Source organism: Pongo pygmaeus, chromosome 16 (assembly GCF_028885625.2).
Source record: "Pongo pygmaeus isolate AG05252 chromosome 16, NHGRI_mPonPyg2-v2.0_pri, whole genome shotgun sequence".
NCBI lineage: Eukaryota > Metazoa > Chordata > Mammalia > Primates > Hominidae > Pongo > Pongo pygmaeus.
Window position 1 is genome coordinate 79,158,704 of NC_072389.2, and position 18,460 is coordinate 79,177,163.

At 42.9% G+C, this 18,460-nt stretch overlaps 1 protein-coding gene across 2 annotated transcripts in view; it reads right to left on the bottom strand.

Moving 5' to 3' along the window:
* The window catches only part of NPTN (neuroplastin), a 77,797-nt gene that overhangs the window by 28,809 nt on the left and 30,528 nt on the right, over positions 1-18,460 (bottom strand). Inside the window, exons 2-4 of one of the 2 annotated variants that reach the window (XM_054451570.1) lie at positions 14,027-14,374; positions 8,973-9,144; positions 4,502-4,596 (exon numbers count right to left, since the gene is read on the bottom strand). In XM_054451570.1, coding sequence (XP_054307545.1) covers positions 4,502-4,596; positions 8,973-9,144; positions 14,027-14,374 — 615 coding nt within the window. The remainder of the gene's footprint in view (positions 1-4,501; positions 4,597-8,972; positions 9,145-14,026; positions 14,375-18,460) is intronic. The other variant, XM_054451571.2, reaches the window with a different exon arrangement.

Below are 18,460 nucleotides of genomic sequence, written 5' to 3' on the forward strand. Positions count from 1 at the left end.
TATGTATCTCCTGTAAGTTCTGTTCCTCTAGGAAACCCTAATACACAACCTGTCATCTCCGTCCACATAAGGGAACCTAGACCGTCAGAGCCACACAGAACAAAGGAACCTTAAAGATGAGCTATCTCATTCTACTTCATCATGCACTTGAGGAAGCTGAGACCCAGAGAAGGGAAGTGACTGGTCAGAGTCACTGTGTTTAATGGCAGGACCACGATTAGAACACATTTCTCCTAACTCTTAGTCAAGGCCTTTTAAATGTTACATGCTCAACAGAGCACCATGACTTGGTGCTTAGGAGCATAGGATCTAGTGCTAGGGCGCCTGAGTGAGAACCCTGGCTTCACCAGTTAACTCTGTGACACTGGGCCAGTTATTCCCTCAAGCCTCAATTTTCTCACCTGGGAAGGAGAGATAATGATCACACTTATCCCACAGAGTTGTGGAGACTAAAGGAGAGAAAAGGAACAAATAATGCACCTAGCACAGTGCCTGACCCACAGTAAGTGTGCAATAATGTTAGCTATTCTTGTTCTTATTAAGGAAGTTCAGGGTGGCACCCTGAAGAGAGGAAAAGAAAGTGCAGGTATGGTTTTTGGGCTGAAGTTAATGTTCAAAATGCCCTAGCAGCTTCATGATATTATTATGCCTTCAAAGACTTCTCAAGTCACGGCAATTCTGAGTCAGAAGCAGGTTGCTTTGACATCAGTTCTAACCTAAAGGATGTCACAACCTCTACGCATCCTCACCTATCACACTAGCTGCCTTTCCTGACTGTCAGTGAAGAAAGGGCAGTGGAGATGCTGTGCATGCTGAAAGTGCCGTGTGAATGTGGTCTGGGTATCACTGTTCTTCACAATGATCTTCAATCCCACCACACTGCCTTAGCCAGTCTGGATTAACATGTCACTTGAATGCACCATGACAGAGTAGGAAATAGGAAGGCAGGGCAAAGCCACTTACAGAAATCCTAACCTTTATTCTTAATAGTCAAATATAGAGAAAGCTAAGGAGTAGGGAAGAGAAAAACAAGATCAATCCTGGCTCTCACAGCAGCCCAAAGACTGAAACTCATTTGAAATGTCCAATAAGGAGGGTGAGATGAACCTAGTAAGACAACAGGCTCAACCCCCTTCTGGGCTGGGATGTGCCTCTCACAAGAGGCAATGACATATTTGTTGCAAAGGACTGGATGACCAACAAAATCCTTTTCCAAAAACAGCAATAAAATTCAAACTCCTTCTTTCTTGTACTAATCAAAATGGTTAAGGGATAAGGATACTGCTTGGGAGTCATGAGAGCAATTTTTTTCTTTTTACTTTGTAAATGATATCGGGATTTTTAATTTGCTTTTTTTGTGAGCACTTTTTTTTTTTTAATTTTAGAAAAGGAAGGAAGCAGAAGAGGGAAGGAGTAAGGGGCAAAAGGTTGAAAAATTATAGGGATAGAAAATTTCAACATCTATTCATTCATGAATTCTCTATAAGGTGGGCACTCTGGTATCACAGCCTCTGAAGAGTCACAAGCTGAGGACAGAGATGCCCTCCTCAGTATTAGCTGAGTGAATCCCAGGGAGGTGGGGCTTTGGGCTTCACAAGGCCTCATCACTGCTGTCTTCCCTCTCCTGACTGCCCCTGCTCCATCTTCCTTCTCCGCATCTGTGCAGACCACCTGCCGAATACCTGAGAAATGTAACCCTCAACAGTATCTTCCTGTTTATGCTATGCCACATTGTGTCCTTAAAAAAAAAAAAAGGGAAGAGAATTTACAAACCTGCTTCAGATACAAGGCCTCCCCCACTACACGTAGATACCCCTATCCTCCAAATTCCTTTCTTGACGGTGATCTACAGGCTTTGGTTAAAAAACATAATCATCTTGGCTCTGTTCCCAGGCCACAGTCCCTCTGTCTGGTTCCTTCAGCCTTCTTTTCTTTTGTAGACCACAGATAACTCAAGATTTGGTAATCTGACAGATAATGCCCAATCCCTGGCTAGGCTAAATCCTTCACTTCCCACAGTGCGAAGCCCAAACAACACCCCAGAAATGTTCTGAAAGACAGGAAAAGGCAGATGGGAAAGAAATGGCTGAGAGCAGAATAGACGCTGAAGAAATATACACGCATGGTCTGAATTACATGCCCTGTTGTGCTGATTCAGTTAAAGCCACACAGGAAGATTCTCAGAGACTCCTTTCAGCCAAGCGGCCACTGATGTTCTCGGAACCTCTCTGTTCTCAAGTACAACCACCTCTTAACTCTCTATTACTCAGCAGATTTTTCAAATCACTACAGCTATAAAAAGATAACTGTCTCTTATCCCCACCCCGGAGACACTAAGGGAATAAAATGAGAGTTTCTATTAAAATGTTTTGGGAACTAACATACAGACATGTACTACTCTAAATGCAAGGCAGTTTTTCTACCCCAACCACAATTGGAGGTTAGCTTAGAATATGATCCTGGGCCTATGGCAAACCTTTTAAAACTTATACAGAAAAAGCGAAGTGTTCATAGTCTTTACCAGACTCAACTATCCATAACTTGGAAGACAAGACATTAAACATTGAGCTCTTTTCTATCCAGGTGTTGGGGGGAGAAGGAAAGACAGACTAGAATTCTTTGCAAATTTTCTTGAGAGATAAACACACAGTATATCTACCCAAGGTGGTCCAGAATATGGTTTTGGATATTTATAAAACAGAACTCCCTCAAGGTCTACTTCTGTAAAACCAAGATACCACCACCTGCCTCACCTTCCACACAGGGTTATTTGTACAGTGAGAATGCAACAGTGCACAGTAAGCACCTTGAATATAACATGTAAGCTGTAACTTGCTCTGAAAATACTCCTGGCCTACAGCGTCCTATTCTCTGACCCTGGCAACTGCTGCTTCCTACCTGCTGAAGAGACTATGAAGAAAGATGCCTCTAGGGCCACTAAACCCCACCTTCCTAAGCAGCCAAACAAATGGAAAAACCATTTTGATTTCCACTCTTGAAAGTGCTATTTAGAAATCATTAACTCAAAGTCACTAACGATTACAGTTAGTTAGGACTAATTATCTCTTAGGCTTGGGGAGCACAATGAACTAGACACCCCACTCTTTCCTTCCCTCACCCACCCTGCCTCTCTGCACTTGGACTTTGTGCCGAAGGCGCAGCCAGGAATGCTACATGGCCTCAAGTCTCACAGAGAGGTCTCCCCACACAATTCAGCTCACTTAGGCAGGGGAAAGCCCTCACTGGCTTAAAGAAAATGTTTTCCCACATCCTTCATCCTCATGTTGAATACATGTGGCATTCTTCTAAAATGGGTAGAAACCAAGGTTTCTCCAAGAAAAGCCACTAAAAAAAAATCAAATGCTAAGTTCTCTGGCCCACTGTGACCTGTAACTGTAACTCCTTTAGGCATTCAGAATTAAACTGGCAGCTGGAGGAGGCAGCGGCCATCCCCACATCAACTCACAAGTTTAGGGCTGTGTCTCCAAGATATTACTTTCTTTTGATAACACCATATAATGGAAACTTTGAATGTGTCTAAGCCTTTCTTGAATCTGCATTTTTAACCTCCCAAATATTTTAGGAAGACCTGAATACCTATTATACAGCCCCTTCCTTCTCCTAAATTTGTCCTTCTAGCTTCCAGGGATAACTCTATGGATTTAAAGAACAAGTCTGTGTCCTTACTAAGCAAAATGAGAAAGACTGAAAATAAAAAACCTGACCTCAAACAGTAGCCCTGCCTTCTCATGATAATTTTGTGAGAGTAGAAAAAAACACTGGATTGGGGGTCAAGACCTGTGTTCTAGACTAGCTCTGCCACAAACTCACTGTGTGACAGACAGCTAGAGGTTTCACTTTTCTGGGTCTCAGATGCTTCTTTGAAATAACTTAGGAAAGCTGAAATTTATGATGTTGGGTAGCTCCAACTTTTATAGTTCTGTTTGCCCTTCTTGGAACTTTCTGCTACTGCCTTATCTTTCAAAGGTTTCTATTAAAATTCTAATGAATTATCCACAAAGAGCTGATGTCCACTCTGCACACTGTACTTTCCCCTCAATCCTGCTGGCCCACAGAAGACCTATGTAATCATACTTGTAAGGCACTGATCTAAGAGCTTTACAAAGCCTTGGGCCATAGGAGCTGCCAACATTCAAACATTTTTGACATATAAAAACAGCAATTTTACGCAGTTCAATCTATTAACTTATTTAATCCTCCTAAAAAACCCATGATGTAAGTACTGCTGATATCCTCATTTTAAAAATGAGGAAAAGGAAGCAAAGAGAAGTTAGTAAACCACCAAGGCCACACAGCTAGTAGATGATGGGGTTTGAATTTAAACCCAGGCAGCCACGCTCCTGAGCCTGTGGCCTAACTACAACATTATATTGTGTCTCGACATGGAAAGAAGAGGAGCTTGAAGACTGGGACTCCAGACCAAGGTACTGTCTTGGAAGGAGAGTGAGAGGCTCACACCACAGCCTCTGCTGGGTTGTACCTTTCACTTCAATGGTGGCGTTTGCTTTAGGAGCGCTGACAAAGTGATATACGCAGTGGTATTCGCCTGAATCCTCAGCTCTCGGCTTATTGATCCTGCAGAGATGAGAAGAAAAACCAAGTGAGGAAACTGGGAACGGTCAAAATATACAACAGAAGGAGAATCAAAGGGGCAATCAGGGATCCTGCTCTCCAAACCCTTAATGCAACTCACCTCCTTCTAACTAAAAGCAAAAATCCCTCTCTGTGCATCCTAAAACATTAACGTCTTGCTCTTTTCCAGGTGCCAAGAATACAAAGATGGAATGGCAACATGGTCCCTAACCTTAGGATGCTCTGGTCTATTGGGAGAAACAAAATGCAAAAGAAGTAATCAAAATAGAAGGATGTCCAAAGTACTATAGTTTATATTCAGATATACAGTATAAAACCATCACGGCTGGGCACGGTGGCTCACCCCTGTAATCCCAGCACTTTAGGAGGCTGAGACAGGTGGATCACAAGGCCAGGAGTTCAAGACCAGCCTGGCCAAGATGCTGAAACCCCGTCTCTACTAAAACTACAAAAATTAGCCGGGTGTGGTGGCACACGCCTGTAATCCCAGCTACTTGGGAGGCTGAGGCAGGAGAATCACTTGAACCCGGGCAGCAGAGGTTGCAGTGAGCCAAGATCACGCCAGTGCACTCCAGCCTGGGTGACAGAGCAAGACTCTGTCTCAGAAAAACAAAAATCACTAAAAACCTCTTGTTCACCTGGTGGTTCCAGTTAGATAAACAAGAAAAACAAACAAACAAACAAAAAGCACAAGCTTTCTGAGCTTCTCCAAAGACCTTGTTTTGGTAGTTCTGTTCTTCCTACTTTGTCTTTTAGTAGCATGCGTTTCCACAAGTCTACTCGCTAACAGGACCCAGGCATAGTTTAAAGAAAAAAAAAAAATCTGCCATCAGAGCATCAGCCACAGACATGCAGCAAAAAGTCTGGTGATAAACCCTAGGGCCCTACATGATCTGGCCCCTATCTACATCCCTAGCTCCATCCCATGCCACTGTCCAGCTCTTCTGGCTCTCTTCAGTTTTTCAATGCACCAAGCTTGTTCCCACCTCAAAACCTCCACACAAGATGTTCCTTTACAGAGAATGCTCTTCTCATCACTCTTAGTCTACCTAACTCCTTTTCCATCAGGTCTTGGCTTACATGTCAGTTTATTCCAGCCCCAATCTAAATGTCATCCCCTTCCACAACATTCTCTCTCACACTACTCTGTGCTTCTTCACAATACTTATCATGTGTGTGATTATATATTTATGTGATTACTTGATTGATGTCTGGCTTCCCAACAGACCAAGTTCTATGTGGATAGGCAGTTTATGCAGCATACTATCCCATACTGAGCACCTAGCCTGGTGCCTGGAATATGGCAGGGGAATAAATAAATGAATGAATTACTGAGTGAACACAAACACAGAGTGAGTATCTATGCACAGATTCAGATCAAGTTAAGCAGAGTGACAGGAAGGACTATAAGAAGAGTGTATGGGTCAGGCGTGGTGGCTCACACCTGTAATCCCAGCACTTTGGGAGGCTGAGGTGGGTGAACTGCTTGAGCCCAGGAGTTTGAGATCAGCCTGGGAAACATGGCAAAACACTGTCTCTACAAGAAATAAAAAAATTAGCTGGGCATGGTGGTGCGCGTATAGTCCTAGCTACTCGGGAGGCTAAGAGGTGGGAGGATCACTTGAACCTGGGAGGTCAAGGCTGCAGTGAGCCATGTTCATGCCACTGCACTCCAGCCTGGGTGACAGAGTAAGACCTTGTTGCGAAAAAAAAAGAAGAAAAGAAAAAGTAGTATATATGGCCAGAACAGCACTTCATTTCAATCACACAGGGTGATCCCAAACAAGCTTTCTTGCCCCCGAGAGTCAACTACACATCAACTCAGTACACTCTGGCCTACAAGCACATACACCAAACACATGCAGAAAGGTCAGTGAGTAATTACAGAAAGAAGAAAAACATCAGCCTCCAGATCAGAGGATAAATATTTATATAGGGCTGAGCTCTAGCTCTTTTGCTTAGGGGTTAAAATATGATACTTGTGATGGTCAAATCTCTACTGCACTATTTAATGTCTAAGAAAAACTCCTAAACTTGACCACTCTGGCCTAATGCATTTATCCATCTTATATTGCTCATTCCAAAAATGAAACACAGGTTAAGAGACTATGGACGAGGAGAGACATAGCCTATCCCCAGGGCTGTCTCAAGATACCCACATGGCAGCACAATATTCTGTGAGAAGCAGTCAAGGTGTCTTCTCAATGTGACACCATGCCTCTTCTTAAATCATTATGCTCCCAACTGGAAAACAGACAAGTCAGCTGCTCTTATCAACAAGTGTTCCAGAGTTCAAGGAAGGAGCAGCAGCTCTTTCTTCAGGGCTTAAACTGAAGTTCTTTGAGTCTAAGCCCTGAAGAAAGAGCTGCTGTTCCTTCCTCAAACTCAGCCCTGAACTTAAGACTGAAGTTCTTAGACTTCTAAGTTCTTTGAGAAATACTTGGGAAGATAACTCCCACACTTGAGTCCATGCCTATAGGCTCAAAATCTCCCCACACCATTCCCTTGGACTAGCTATTAGGAAGAAATTAAAGCAAAGGGATAACGTCCCCTATAGGCTGGGCAGAAGCAGGGTTCTGAAATCAGCTCTTCAGGTTGACTTATCAGGTAGCCCAAGGAACTCATCAGTTGTTATTTCACGAAATGTAGAATCCCTGAAAAACTCTAGAGATACACAACACCCTTGGAGAGCTTCAAATAAGCTGAGGGGAAAAAAGAAGAAGCATTTTATAAAGTCAGGCTGAAACTTCATGAAGTTAAAGCTCAACACTTTGCAGGCAATAGTACAAGACCCAAGAGAAACATGATTGGATGTCTGCTATCTTAAAGGAGGTATCATAAAAAACAAGTCTAAGGCTGGACGCGGTGGCTCACGCCTGTAATTCCAGCACTTTGGGAGACCAAGGTGGGGAGACTGCTTGCACTCAGGAGTTCAAGACCAGCCCGGGCAACATGGCGAAACCCAGTCTCTACAAAAAATACAAAAAAAAAAAATTACCCGGGTGTGGTGGTGTGCACCTGTGGTCCCAGCTACTGGGGAGGATGGCTTGAGCCGGGGAGGATGGCTTGAGCCCGGGAGGCAGAGGTTGCAGTGAGCTGAGACCGCACTACTGCACTCCAGCCTGGGAGGCAGAGCCAGACCCTGTCTCAATAAAATAAAATAACAACAAAAAATCAAGTCTGTAAAACTAATGGACAGAACAAGAAAAAAATGCTTTTCATTCCACCTAACAACTTCATTTGATTAATCCTTTCCAAACTATGAGGAAATCACTGAGGCTAAATTTCTAATTTTTTTTTTATCAGAAGAAACTACAGTGGAGATAGGTTAACTACCTTGCCACTAAGTAGATGGCATAGCAGGGAAAATAAAAACAATTCTAGAAAAATTTCTAGAAAATCAGAAGACCTGGAACCTAGCCTTGGTTTGGTTCTAGAACTTACTAAAATACAGTATTTGGCCTTAAAGCAGCCAAGAGTCACTCTTCAAATCTTAGTTTCCTTGCTTGGGAAAAAAGGAGGATCCACAAATTCATTTGGATCAACTAAATAAGGGGTGTGAAAAGATCTCAATGCTGCAATATTCTGCAGAATGCCCTTGCTATCACTGGATACACAGGCTTTCCTGGTCTCACTTCAGTGCTCTCTTTCTTTGCACTGCACTAACCTTCTAAGCAAGATTAGCTGATTCTTTTCCAGAGAGTCTTCAACCAGGAACAAACTATTCTGCAAGGTAGGGTGCCATGTGTTCTAGATATTCCAAAAAGCACCAAATATTTGGGTGCTGGGTAACTCTAGCCAGCAAATATCCTTTTTTCAAAGGATATGTCCAGGCTACCATCCTCAATCCACATCATTCAAGAGCCCTGCATCCGCTGGTCCATATCAGGTTACAGTGATGTTACACACTCCTAAAAGGGAATTCACTAGGAAATCTATCCAGTGGAAAGATGGCTTAGGGAGATGTCTTGCTCTACAGTCACAAAGCAGACTTCAATCTGTTTCTTCAAACCTAACTTCAATCTGACTGGATTAGGTCAAGAGACTACATTCTAAGTGTGACTCTCCTACTGACTAGCATTGTTACCCTGAACAAATCACTACTTCACGGCCTCAGTTTCTCTATGATTATAGTGAGGGGATCATCTATGATTCTCCAATCTGGCTGCTCATTAGAATCCTTTAGGAATCTTTTCTAGACTACTGGGCCTTACCTGAGATATACTGGATTGGACTTTCAAAGGGAGAACCAAATATATCTCATGTCCCTCCTGCGTGGCACAACTATGGATTATGAATGTCAAGTAAGGTAAGCCACACTCCCTCCCACCTTCCCAGGAGCTGCCCAGCCGTCTCACCTGTACTCCATGTTGCTGGCATTCTTACGAGTGGCACTCAGTTCCACCCCATTCTTTGTCCAGTAGCTGTATGTAAGGGTGTGAGAGCTGGAGGTGAGGTTACACTGCAGGGTGACAGGGAGAACAGGGCTGTCTCGAATAATGACCTCTTCACTGGTGACAATCCTTGGCTCTGTAATAAGAGTGCACAATGATAGGGGGCAATAGCCTTCCATCCTCTGTAGCCCTGGCCTGAGAGTTGGACGGGGTAGGAGGGGAAACTAGAAAAAGAGGGAGGGCAGACAGGACCACATGAGGAATTTCACTTTACCACTTTGGAGGAAGTCAAGAAAGGAAAAACAATGATTATAAGCAAATGACCACTAGCGCAGACAACAGCCTGAAGACCAGCTGGCCTAGACGTGAAAGAATGGGAGTATTACGGGTGCTTGTACTGGTAACAACCCACTTACGCTTTTGAATACCACCTTTTTATAAGAACCACCAAACAATTCGGCTTCAATTAGAAAACCAGGCTCCACCTTGCCATTCTGAAGACAAAGGCCATATCATTTATGTACCTATTATAATAAACTCCCTATTGTACCACTGGGCCTTGGAACAGTAATAATTACATAATACATGTATAGCTTTCCCCACATTTAAATGTTAAACCTATGGCAAACCATAGGCCATTATTTATGCAGAAAAAGACATTGTGGATTCTAAAAGCAAACTTCCTATTGGAAGTCACTTGCATTTTCCAAATTTTGTGGAGGCAAAATTCTTGAGAAAGCATCATCAGTTCCTCCTCTCCAGCCATATCTATTCCCAAAACAAGTTGTTGTTTTCAGAATTGCACTTTAAAACACATTTCATTCTGAGAAAATATAACGAGTGCAATATTGTGTTGGTATTATGGGCTCCTAGAATTTTAGAAAGGCCCTTAAGAGTTCATTGAATCCCACTCTTTTTTTAAGAGCTGGAAAAGTGAAATGACTTGTGCAAGGCCGTAAGTATTACTAATGGCAAAGCTGGGCCTAGAAGATATATCTCACTGAATTCTATCCTTGGCCCCCAGCCCCAAGACCACCCCCACCACCTTGTGTCCTGGGCAAGGTATATATACTTCACCTTCTGGTGCTATTCTGCGCTTAGATAACCTGGGATCACTAGCTTATCTACAAAAATGACCTACTTGAGTCAAATATTATAATACATTGAACAGAAATGTTTAAAATCACTCTATATTATTCCTGGAAGCTTCATCTTTAAAGCACTTTGAAATCTATCACTGTATTAAAGTCAAGACATTTCTATGTTTGTTGTCTTTTGTTAATGTGCTTTGTCTTTATTATTTCCCCAGGCTTAGTTTTCTCTACTTTTGATCAAACATTTCCAGGTGAAGTCTACACTAACCATCTTTTCCCAACCACAATAAGAGGTATTTGCTGTTTGTTTGTTTTCCAATTCTCTCTCAGAAACCCTTGACTGACTTCCCATTTCCCTGTGTCTAGTCACTTCCTATCTACAGCTCTGCAGCAGCTCCCCTCACCATTTTATACAGTATTGTGCTGAGCCTTAACGTGAGGAAAGAACTCTCTCCCTCCATGGGAACTAAGTCGCTTGCTGTTCAGGGAGGGGGAAAGCATGGGGAAGTCGTGGGATACTTGGGAAATGTAACGTCTTAAGGACCTCCTAACCGATGTAACATTTCTGACTTATAGAGTTAATGTGTTTGAAGAAACTTGTAATAATGCAAAACCTTAAGTTTGCTCAATTAACAAATTAGTTCTATTTTCCAACTCTGGCAAAAGGATAATGGTTATCTTCCATTCAGCACTGGTCCTTATCAGTAACATCAAACAGGGTCTCTATGTACAGATAATGGAGGCATAGCAGCCACTAAGACAGAAGCAGATGCATGTAAACACGTTAGCGCAGTGGTGTCCCATGGTTTCCAAGACACACTGGACAGAAGCCAAATCCCTGGGCCTTAAGAAGTCGAGCAGAACGGCTGCAAACCCTGCAATGGAAGGCGCACACACACCATCAGCAGAAAGCATCACAATTCCAAGAAAAATCAAAACCAAGCAAAAACAAAAGAGAAAAAGATAGAACCAGTACTCCACAGAAGAGAAATTAAAAAAATATAAAGGCAACATTAAAACCCAAACACACTTTTAGGTTTTTACTGAATTTTTATTATCCAATTTCATTTTCTGTCCCACTTGGGACTCTCCTTCTGGCTATTCCTCTCAGACTGCACTGAGAAAGGGTAAACTCTGAGAATGAGGCCAAGAGCTTCCAGATGTTTAAATACAAGGAGGCCAAAGTAAATGCTACTCTTACCTGTGGCGATGCAAATGACCACTGCAGCTCAGGGAGATTAAGAAGTTGATGAAAGCAACCTGGTAGACTTTCTGCCAAGAATTCTTAGAAGGCAAAGGAAAGCACTTTTTCACTTAAGTCTTAAAGATCCAGGAGAGAGTCAGCTGGGAGCAAGTGGATAATTTAAATAGGTTTAAATATGATTCTGCACCATAGGAGGGTTGTGGGGTAGGGTAACCTGCCTCCTGTGATTGCTGTATATGAAAAACAGTGCTACACCAAGTTCCTTGGCCATGGTGCCTCATCTGCATTCTGCACCAGGATGAAGGTGGGGCTTTTATTTTTGTGGCCAAGCGCTGCCCAAAGTCCAAGAGAGATGAATATTTAGGAGAAGTTCAAATGTGTTTACCTGCCACTGATGTCTATTTAAAAGCAGTGGATAGGAGACCCTTACCCCAGCCATCATGCATATATAAAGAACATGCTATGGCCAGAGAGATACCTAAAAACTGGGCACACTTCTCTTCCTGCCTTACATACTCAATGAGCTTTGGGGAAAGTACTACCAGGAGGTCATTCTTAGATAGAACACCTGATGTCCCCATACAGCAATGTCTTTTGGGACGCTGAGATCATAAAACAGTCCAATTAGAGTTAGATCCAGGGTGTTTAAAAAAAAAAAAAAAAAAAAAAAAAAGCAGCAGCAGCAGCAACAACCTCCTGGCTCTCCAAAACAGCTAACTCGGGTTAACTGACTGATGGGTAAGTCTGAAGAGAGTCTAGCCAGGATTTGGATTTGGTTCAACCACATGCAGACAATTCTAAGTAAACTGGGGGAATACATAGCATGTATTCTCGGGATTGGTAGGTAGGTACCCCAAAGCCTCATCTTTTTCTAGCCCCTTGGCATGGCCATTCTAGCTATGAGTCAGGCTCTTGGAAGTATAAGTGCAAATGCCCAGCCCAGTCCATACCTATAAACTTCCACAGACCTTTGTGGCCATGTAGGTAATTCTGCTTTTATAAGGAAAGGAGCAAGGGGGCAGGAGAAGGAGGCGTGCAGGGGAAAAATATTGTTAAAAAAAAAAAAATCACTGGGTTAATGTTCCCCATTTTCACATAGACAAGGTTTTCTTTTCCTCTTTCCAGAAGCAGGTTCTCTGATTCAACAGTGCCAACTGCAGCAGCCTCTCCTACCACTGCCCTACAAAGGACTCTTTTTTTACCCATAGGATCTTCAAGTGGCTACAAAGAACAGACACTAATTTGCTATTTTTCATATAGGTATATAGACTCAAGGCCCATATCTTACTACTTTATGTATTACCAAATTCCTCATCAAAGTAAGATTTTACTATTCTTACTTTCTCTAGATCAGCTCTTTAAGCTAGAACTGGCTATAGATCTCTCATCGTGTCCTCAAAGAGAAGGTGAAAAACCCAGAGGATCTTTCCAAAAGTGAATGTCCCCTCAATTATAACCAGGTTTGATGTGGGGCCAGAACTCTTTTTGGCCAGGAACGTTGGTTCTGTGGTGGCTTCTCCCTCTCTCTGCTTCCCAACATAAGGTAGCAAGTCACTTTCGAGAAAGAGAGAGAAGTGGCCACAAAAGTCCCGGTGTCATATGTCTCACGCATACCTGCTACAAGGAGAGGATTCTGAGCCAGCTGGTCAGCTCACCCCATCACTATGAGAAACCAGGTTGGAAGTTAGTTTCCTCTTTTTTCAAGACACAAAGAAAAGGCCAGTGTAAGTGGTCCCCACACTATGTCTGGAGTTCCCATCCTCTGGGATAAGGCACACTGTGCCAACAGCTACTCATCAGAATCAAACCGTGAACAGGAATCAACTGCAGCTCTGACTTCCAAACAGTGTGATGGGCTAAAACAATAATAATTTGCAGCTTAGTGTCACCTGGCTCCTAACAACAAAACATAAGAAGGAAGTCCCAGGCTGCTGCTTTTAAAGAGGAGACTAATTAGCAGGCCCAGTGAGGAGTACACTGCTGCAGTAGAGGGCTGTTATCAGAGAAGCACATGCCACGGTTTTAGAAAAGAAAAAGAGCTGGAACTATGAAAATATCCAAGCTTACATGCCACCCAACAACCAAAACACACCACCACACTGCACCCATGGCAACATTCCCATCACAACAAGATGACATCAAGTCACAGTTAAGGGAAGAGGCTGGGCAGACACAAACTTAAAACCATAGAGGTGAAGGCAGCTACTTAGAGAGCTTCAAACAGAAGAAATAAAAAGTAGTTAGACTGGGGAGAGAAACAAAAATAGAAAGGCACCAGAGAAGAAATCAGCAAAAGTATAGCAGGAAACCTACTACAAAATCAAAGGGGAGGGAAAACCATTTCAACACTACCCTCCTTGGACTGCCTGGTTTTATGAGTTTTAATTTAAGCTTCCCAGTTCTCCCTCCCCAACTCTTCCCAACACAGATGATTTTGGACAGTCACGGATTTCCTCAAGTTCTTTGTTCCTGAGAAGAAAGACACAGAGAAGGGTTGGGGGATAAGGGAGGCAGAGAGAACGGCAAAGAAAAGAAGAAAAAAAGTTGCCACAGATGTTTTCATACACTACAACCAGAAGGGTCATGGGTTTGAAAAAAAAACGAAGACAAGGGGTGGGGTGAGTGATCATACTGGGGAAGAGGGAAAGGATGCAGAAGGGAAGGGTCATTGGGCCACCTCTAATGACTACAGTACTACTACTGTAGGGTGCTGGACTCACTCTGAAGGACGCTTATGGTGGCCTGGGCTCGAATCCATGTTATGGAGGGGTTTTGCCTCAAGTCATTCCTCTTGGGGTTGTTGCTGGCCCTGCACTCGTAAGTCCCAGAGTCCTCCAAGGTGAGCCGGGTTATTCTCAGCACACTCACGCCGTTTGACCCGTAGGCGGTGTTTACGGTGACACGGCGCTTCCGAGCACCGTCCCACAGCTGTCTGAAAGACTCTGCCCGGTTGACTTCTGCGTACCACCACTGGATCTCTGGCGTGGGGCTCCCGACCACGTCACAGTACAGCTCAAAGGCGTCCCCCGTGAGCTTAGTTTCTGACATGGGCGACTTGACAAACCCAGCTAGAGGGAGGGGGAGCAGGAATGCAGTGACAGGCCAATCAGAAAAAAAAAGAATCAACAGGTGTTAATAGTAATTTAAAGAAAAGAAAAGAAAAAAGCAAATGAGTTGCAAAGAACAAAAAAGGATTCATTTTTAAACTATAAAGAGACAGTACAGCAATTCATACAAGCTTTTAGAAGAAGAACCACACCCTGGGAAGCTTATGAAGCAAAGGCAGGCTAATTACAAGCTGGGGCAGCCCAGGTGCTGGCCAGGCAGAAGCAAGCCCACTGGAAAGCATTTTAGCAATGGGCCCAGCTGGTAGGAATGAGAAAGCCTCAGGTCTTGGGAAGAGCCTCTTTCCTTAGAACACAAACCATTTATTACCTTTTTAAACTCAGGCAAGTGATGAAAGATAACCAGAAGAGGCAGTAGTTTTATATGCCGAATCAGGATCTCTCTTTTGGATGGGTAAACGCTTTGTTAGAAATGCAGTGTCTTTTGCAAGCCTCAACAAGAAGTATTAAATGACCTACTGGTGCCTTCTCTTGGGATTCAGAGTTCAAATTTCAACTGAAAGAGTAGCAAATTTCTCTCTCACACAGGATTCTATCCTGGGTTCGATTAGATTTTCTCCACCTCCTATTCTTCCCTGGGCCTATGGCAAACAAACAACCCAGTTGTTTAGGGTTAGGCAGCCTCTTCCTGAATGCAGACCCTCAGAACAAGACAGCCTGTACTTCACACCACAGTGAGATATTAATACTTTGTGGGTCAGCTCAGAAGTGGGACCAACAATACCAGCAACCCAACTCATTGCCAGCTAATGGAGGGACTGTGCCCTCCATAACCCCATAGATCCATTACCTAGAAAAATCTGAAAAGCTATGGTATTTGACAGGCTCTATACAGTTGAATTGCCTGGCTTCTAGAAGCCAGCTCAGAAGAATGAGAAATGTACCCTGATGAATTAAACTAAACACTAGGGTGAAAGCCAGGCCTCAACCAACACTCTCAGGAACTGCCCAGGAACTAAAGTTGATGCCTACCTCCAATTGCCCATAATTTGCTTGAGGTTACACTTCCATAAGACAAGGTGGAAATGGCAGAAAGAGTAAAAAAAAAAAATCCAGGCTTAATTTAAAAACTTGGAGTTAGGTCCACAGGAAATAAAATCAGAGTGCAAGCATACTCTCTCTTACCCTTCCACCCACCTAGGGTTCATTCAGCATTTCTACTGATTCAGACAGTATCCGAAGGTATAAGGCAAGACACTAAAAGAGGGCATTCTGATTGGCTTGGAAACTTCCCCTGGGAGGCCTGCTGCATAAGCCAAGCCAGCCCCTCTGCAGTGAGCAGGGAGTGAGGTCAGCATCTGCCAACATCAGATTAAGAACATTCCAGAGGAAAGGATGAAATAAATGGTACTGTTTTCCTACAGTCCAGAAGCCAAGGATGTAACAGGGCTAGCTGAAAATGGAGGTTACTAAGTGGAAAAATTCCTGTTTACATCCATAGCAGTATTTGCCTTTGGTGATAACCCCACACCATGGACTAAGAACATTAATGGAGGTACTAACTCAAGTAGAGGCCAAGACCTCCAAATTCATACTAGTCTTTCAATTCCTGACATTTTCAGACTCTGGGGAGCACAGGAATGCAGTGATTAACAGGCTTAGACTAAACGTTCTGCCTTTAATATGCCATTTTAAACTACCTCTTCAGATCCAGCATGCATTCCTTGTAAGGAAATATCTACCAGAGGCCCCAAGAAGCCCAACAGATGTCATTCTCAGATGCAAGAGAAGCTTTAGAATTACACAAAGGAGCCCCCAAGCCCCTGCATGAAGAGCTGAGCTCACTGCCAAATAAAGTGGTATCCAAGGAGCCATGTCTCAGTCTCACAAACTACCACCTGCCCACCTGTCAAAGTCAATGCCAGCTAATATAAACAAAGAAGTAAAGGAGGGCCGGGCGTGATGGTTCACACCTGTAATCCCAGCATTTTGGGAGGCTGAGGCGGGAGGATCATGAGGTCAGGAGTTCAAGACCAGCCTGGCCAGTATGGTGAAACCCCGTCTCCACTATAAATACAAAAATTAGCCGGGCATGGTGGTGCTCACCTGTAGTCCCAGGTACTCAGGAGGCTGAGACAGAAGAATCACTTGAACCCAGGAGGCGGAGGTTGCAGTGAGCCAAGATCGTGCCACTGTACTCTGCCCTGGGCGACAGAGCGAGACTCCGTCAAAAAAAAAAAAAAAAAAAGAAAGAAAAAAAGGGAGGAAGGGAGGGAGGGAGGGAGGGGAAGTAAAGGAAGTTGGTTTTATTTATTTTACTACTGGCTCAAATAACCACAGAAAACTGGATATCAGTAAATCCCTGAAGTGCAGTAAAAGTATTATTCTGTTTTAATCATATTCTTGACCATAAGTGGTAATCACAAATGGTCTTATCACATTATCTGTGAACCTGGGGAGTTACAGCCTCTCAAATGCTGTAATTATGTACTTGATTATGCCCTAGAACTGTTAGTGGATTTCTTTTGTACTTTTTCCCTTCTTCTGTATTGTACTTCAAAGCAGCCCTAGACTTAAGCCTGTTTATCAATCTGTCGACAATGCTAATGTAAAAAAGATGCCTGAAAGTATCCTTTCACCAAGAATCCATCCAATTCCACCGTAACCCCAAGTCCTAATACCACACAACTCACAGGTAGCTGAGAAACAGTCTGACTATGATTCCCACTGCACACAACTGGGCGAGTCACTCGGCCTGATCATGCCACCCTGGGCAAGACTTCCTGCTAAGAGGAAGGAATGCTGATCTGAGTCAGTTCAATTTTCTACCTGTATCAAGGAAAATGGGACGAAGACAAAAATGTTCTTTGCATTAGTAAATTATATGATGTATATTTAAATGAACTTTTAAAACACAAGATAAAAAATCCTTTAAAATGCCAACAATGGACATTTTTCTGTGCTCTCTTTGAAGGCCATTACTGTTATTACCATTACTATACATATAGAGTAACAGGTGACATTTTCTAAGTATGCATTATATGTTTAGGCAATGTGCTAAGCACTTTATTCATTATCATATTCAAAATTCATTTATTCATTATGATAAGTGCCATTATAATTTTCTTAAAGATGTGGAAACTAACGTCCAAAAAAGTTAAATATTTTGCCCACAGTCACAAGCTAATAACAAAGAGTCTGGCCTGGAATCCAAAGCGAAAGCATGGTCTCTTAACACTTACCACAACTGCGGTCAATGTGTCTCACTGGCCTGAAAAGGTTTTTGTAGTTACTTAAGTTAAAGATATGCTTTGTCACCACTTAGTTTAATTAATAAATTAATTAATAATAATTCCTGGCCACAAAAAGCCAGGAACCTTTGACCGACTGTGCAACATAATATGATCACTAACTCCATAAAATTATAATCTTACTAGAGAATGGAGATAGAGAAGCACTGGGTCAAAGAGTTCTTAAAGCAAATGGGGGAGGGTGAACAGTGTGAAAAGATAAGATGATTCTGAGGCAATACTGCCTCTAGTTGTGATGATTCCAATGCCCTGCTTTGGAGAAGGCTGGCTTCAGAGAAGGAAGGAATTTACAAGACACTGGAAAAATTTCTCTGATGCTGTAGTCAGGAGCCAAATTAATAAAGGGCAGCACCTGAAAGTTTTATAAAACTTCGCAGTTTGCAAAGTGCTTCCACATACATCACATCTCATTTCATTCGCACAGTTCCACAAGGTTCATACATAGGGCAGGTGCGGAGACAGGTTTATGACTTGCCCAAGATCACTTAGGCAGTTAATCCTGAGTGGGGCTGGGACTAGAATGCAGGTCTTAGCTTAGTCTAGGGTTCTTTCCAATAAACTGTGCTGCCTCTGAACAAACTAAGGAATTCCTTGATAGCTGAACACTCATCAAAAACCATGAAAAGAGTTCTATTCCCCCTCCAAACAGCATGGAAAAGAAAGAAAAGAAAAAGAAAAAGAGAAAAGAGAAAAGAACCCTCTTTACAAAGTACTGTGAAATCACAATTAGCAAGGGAAAGTTATTAGCAACCATCCACCTCATTATCCATCCAAAATT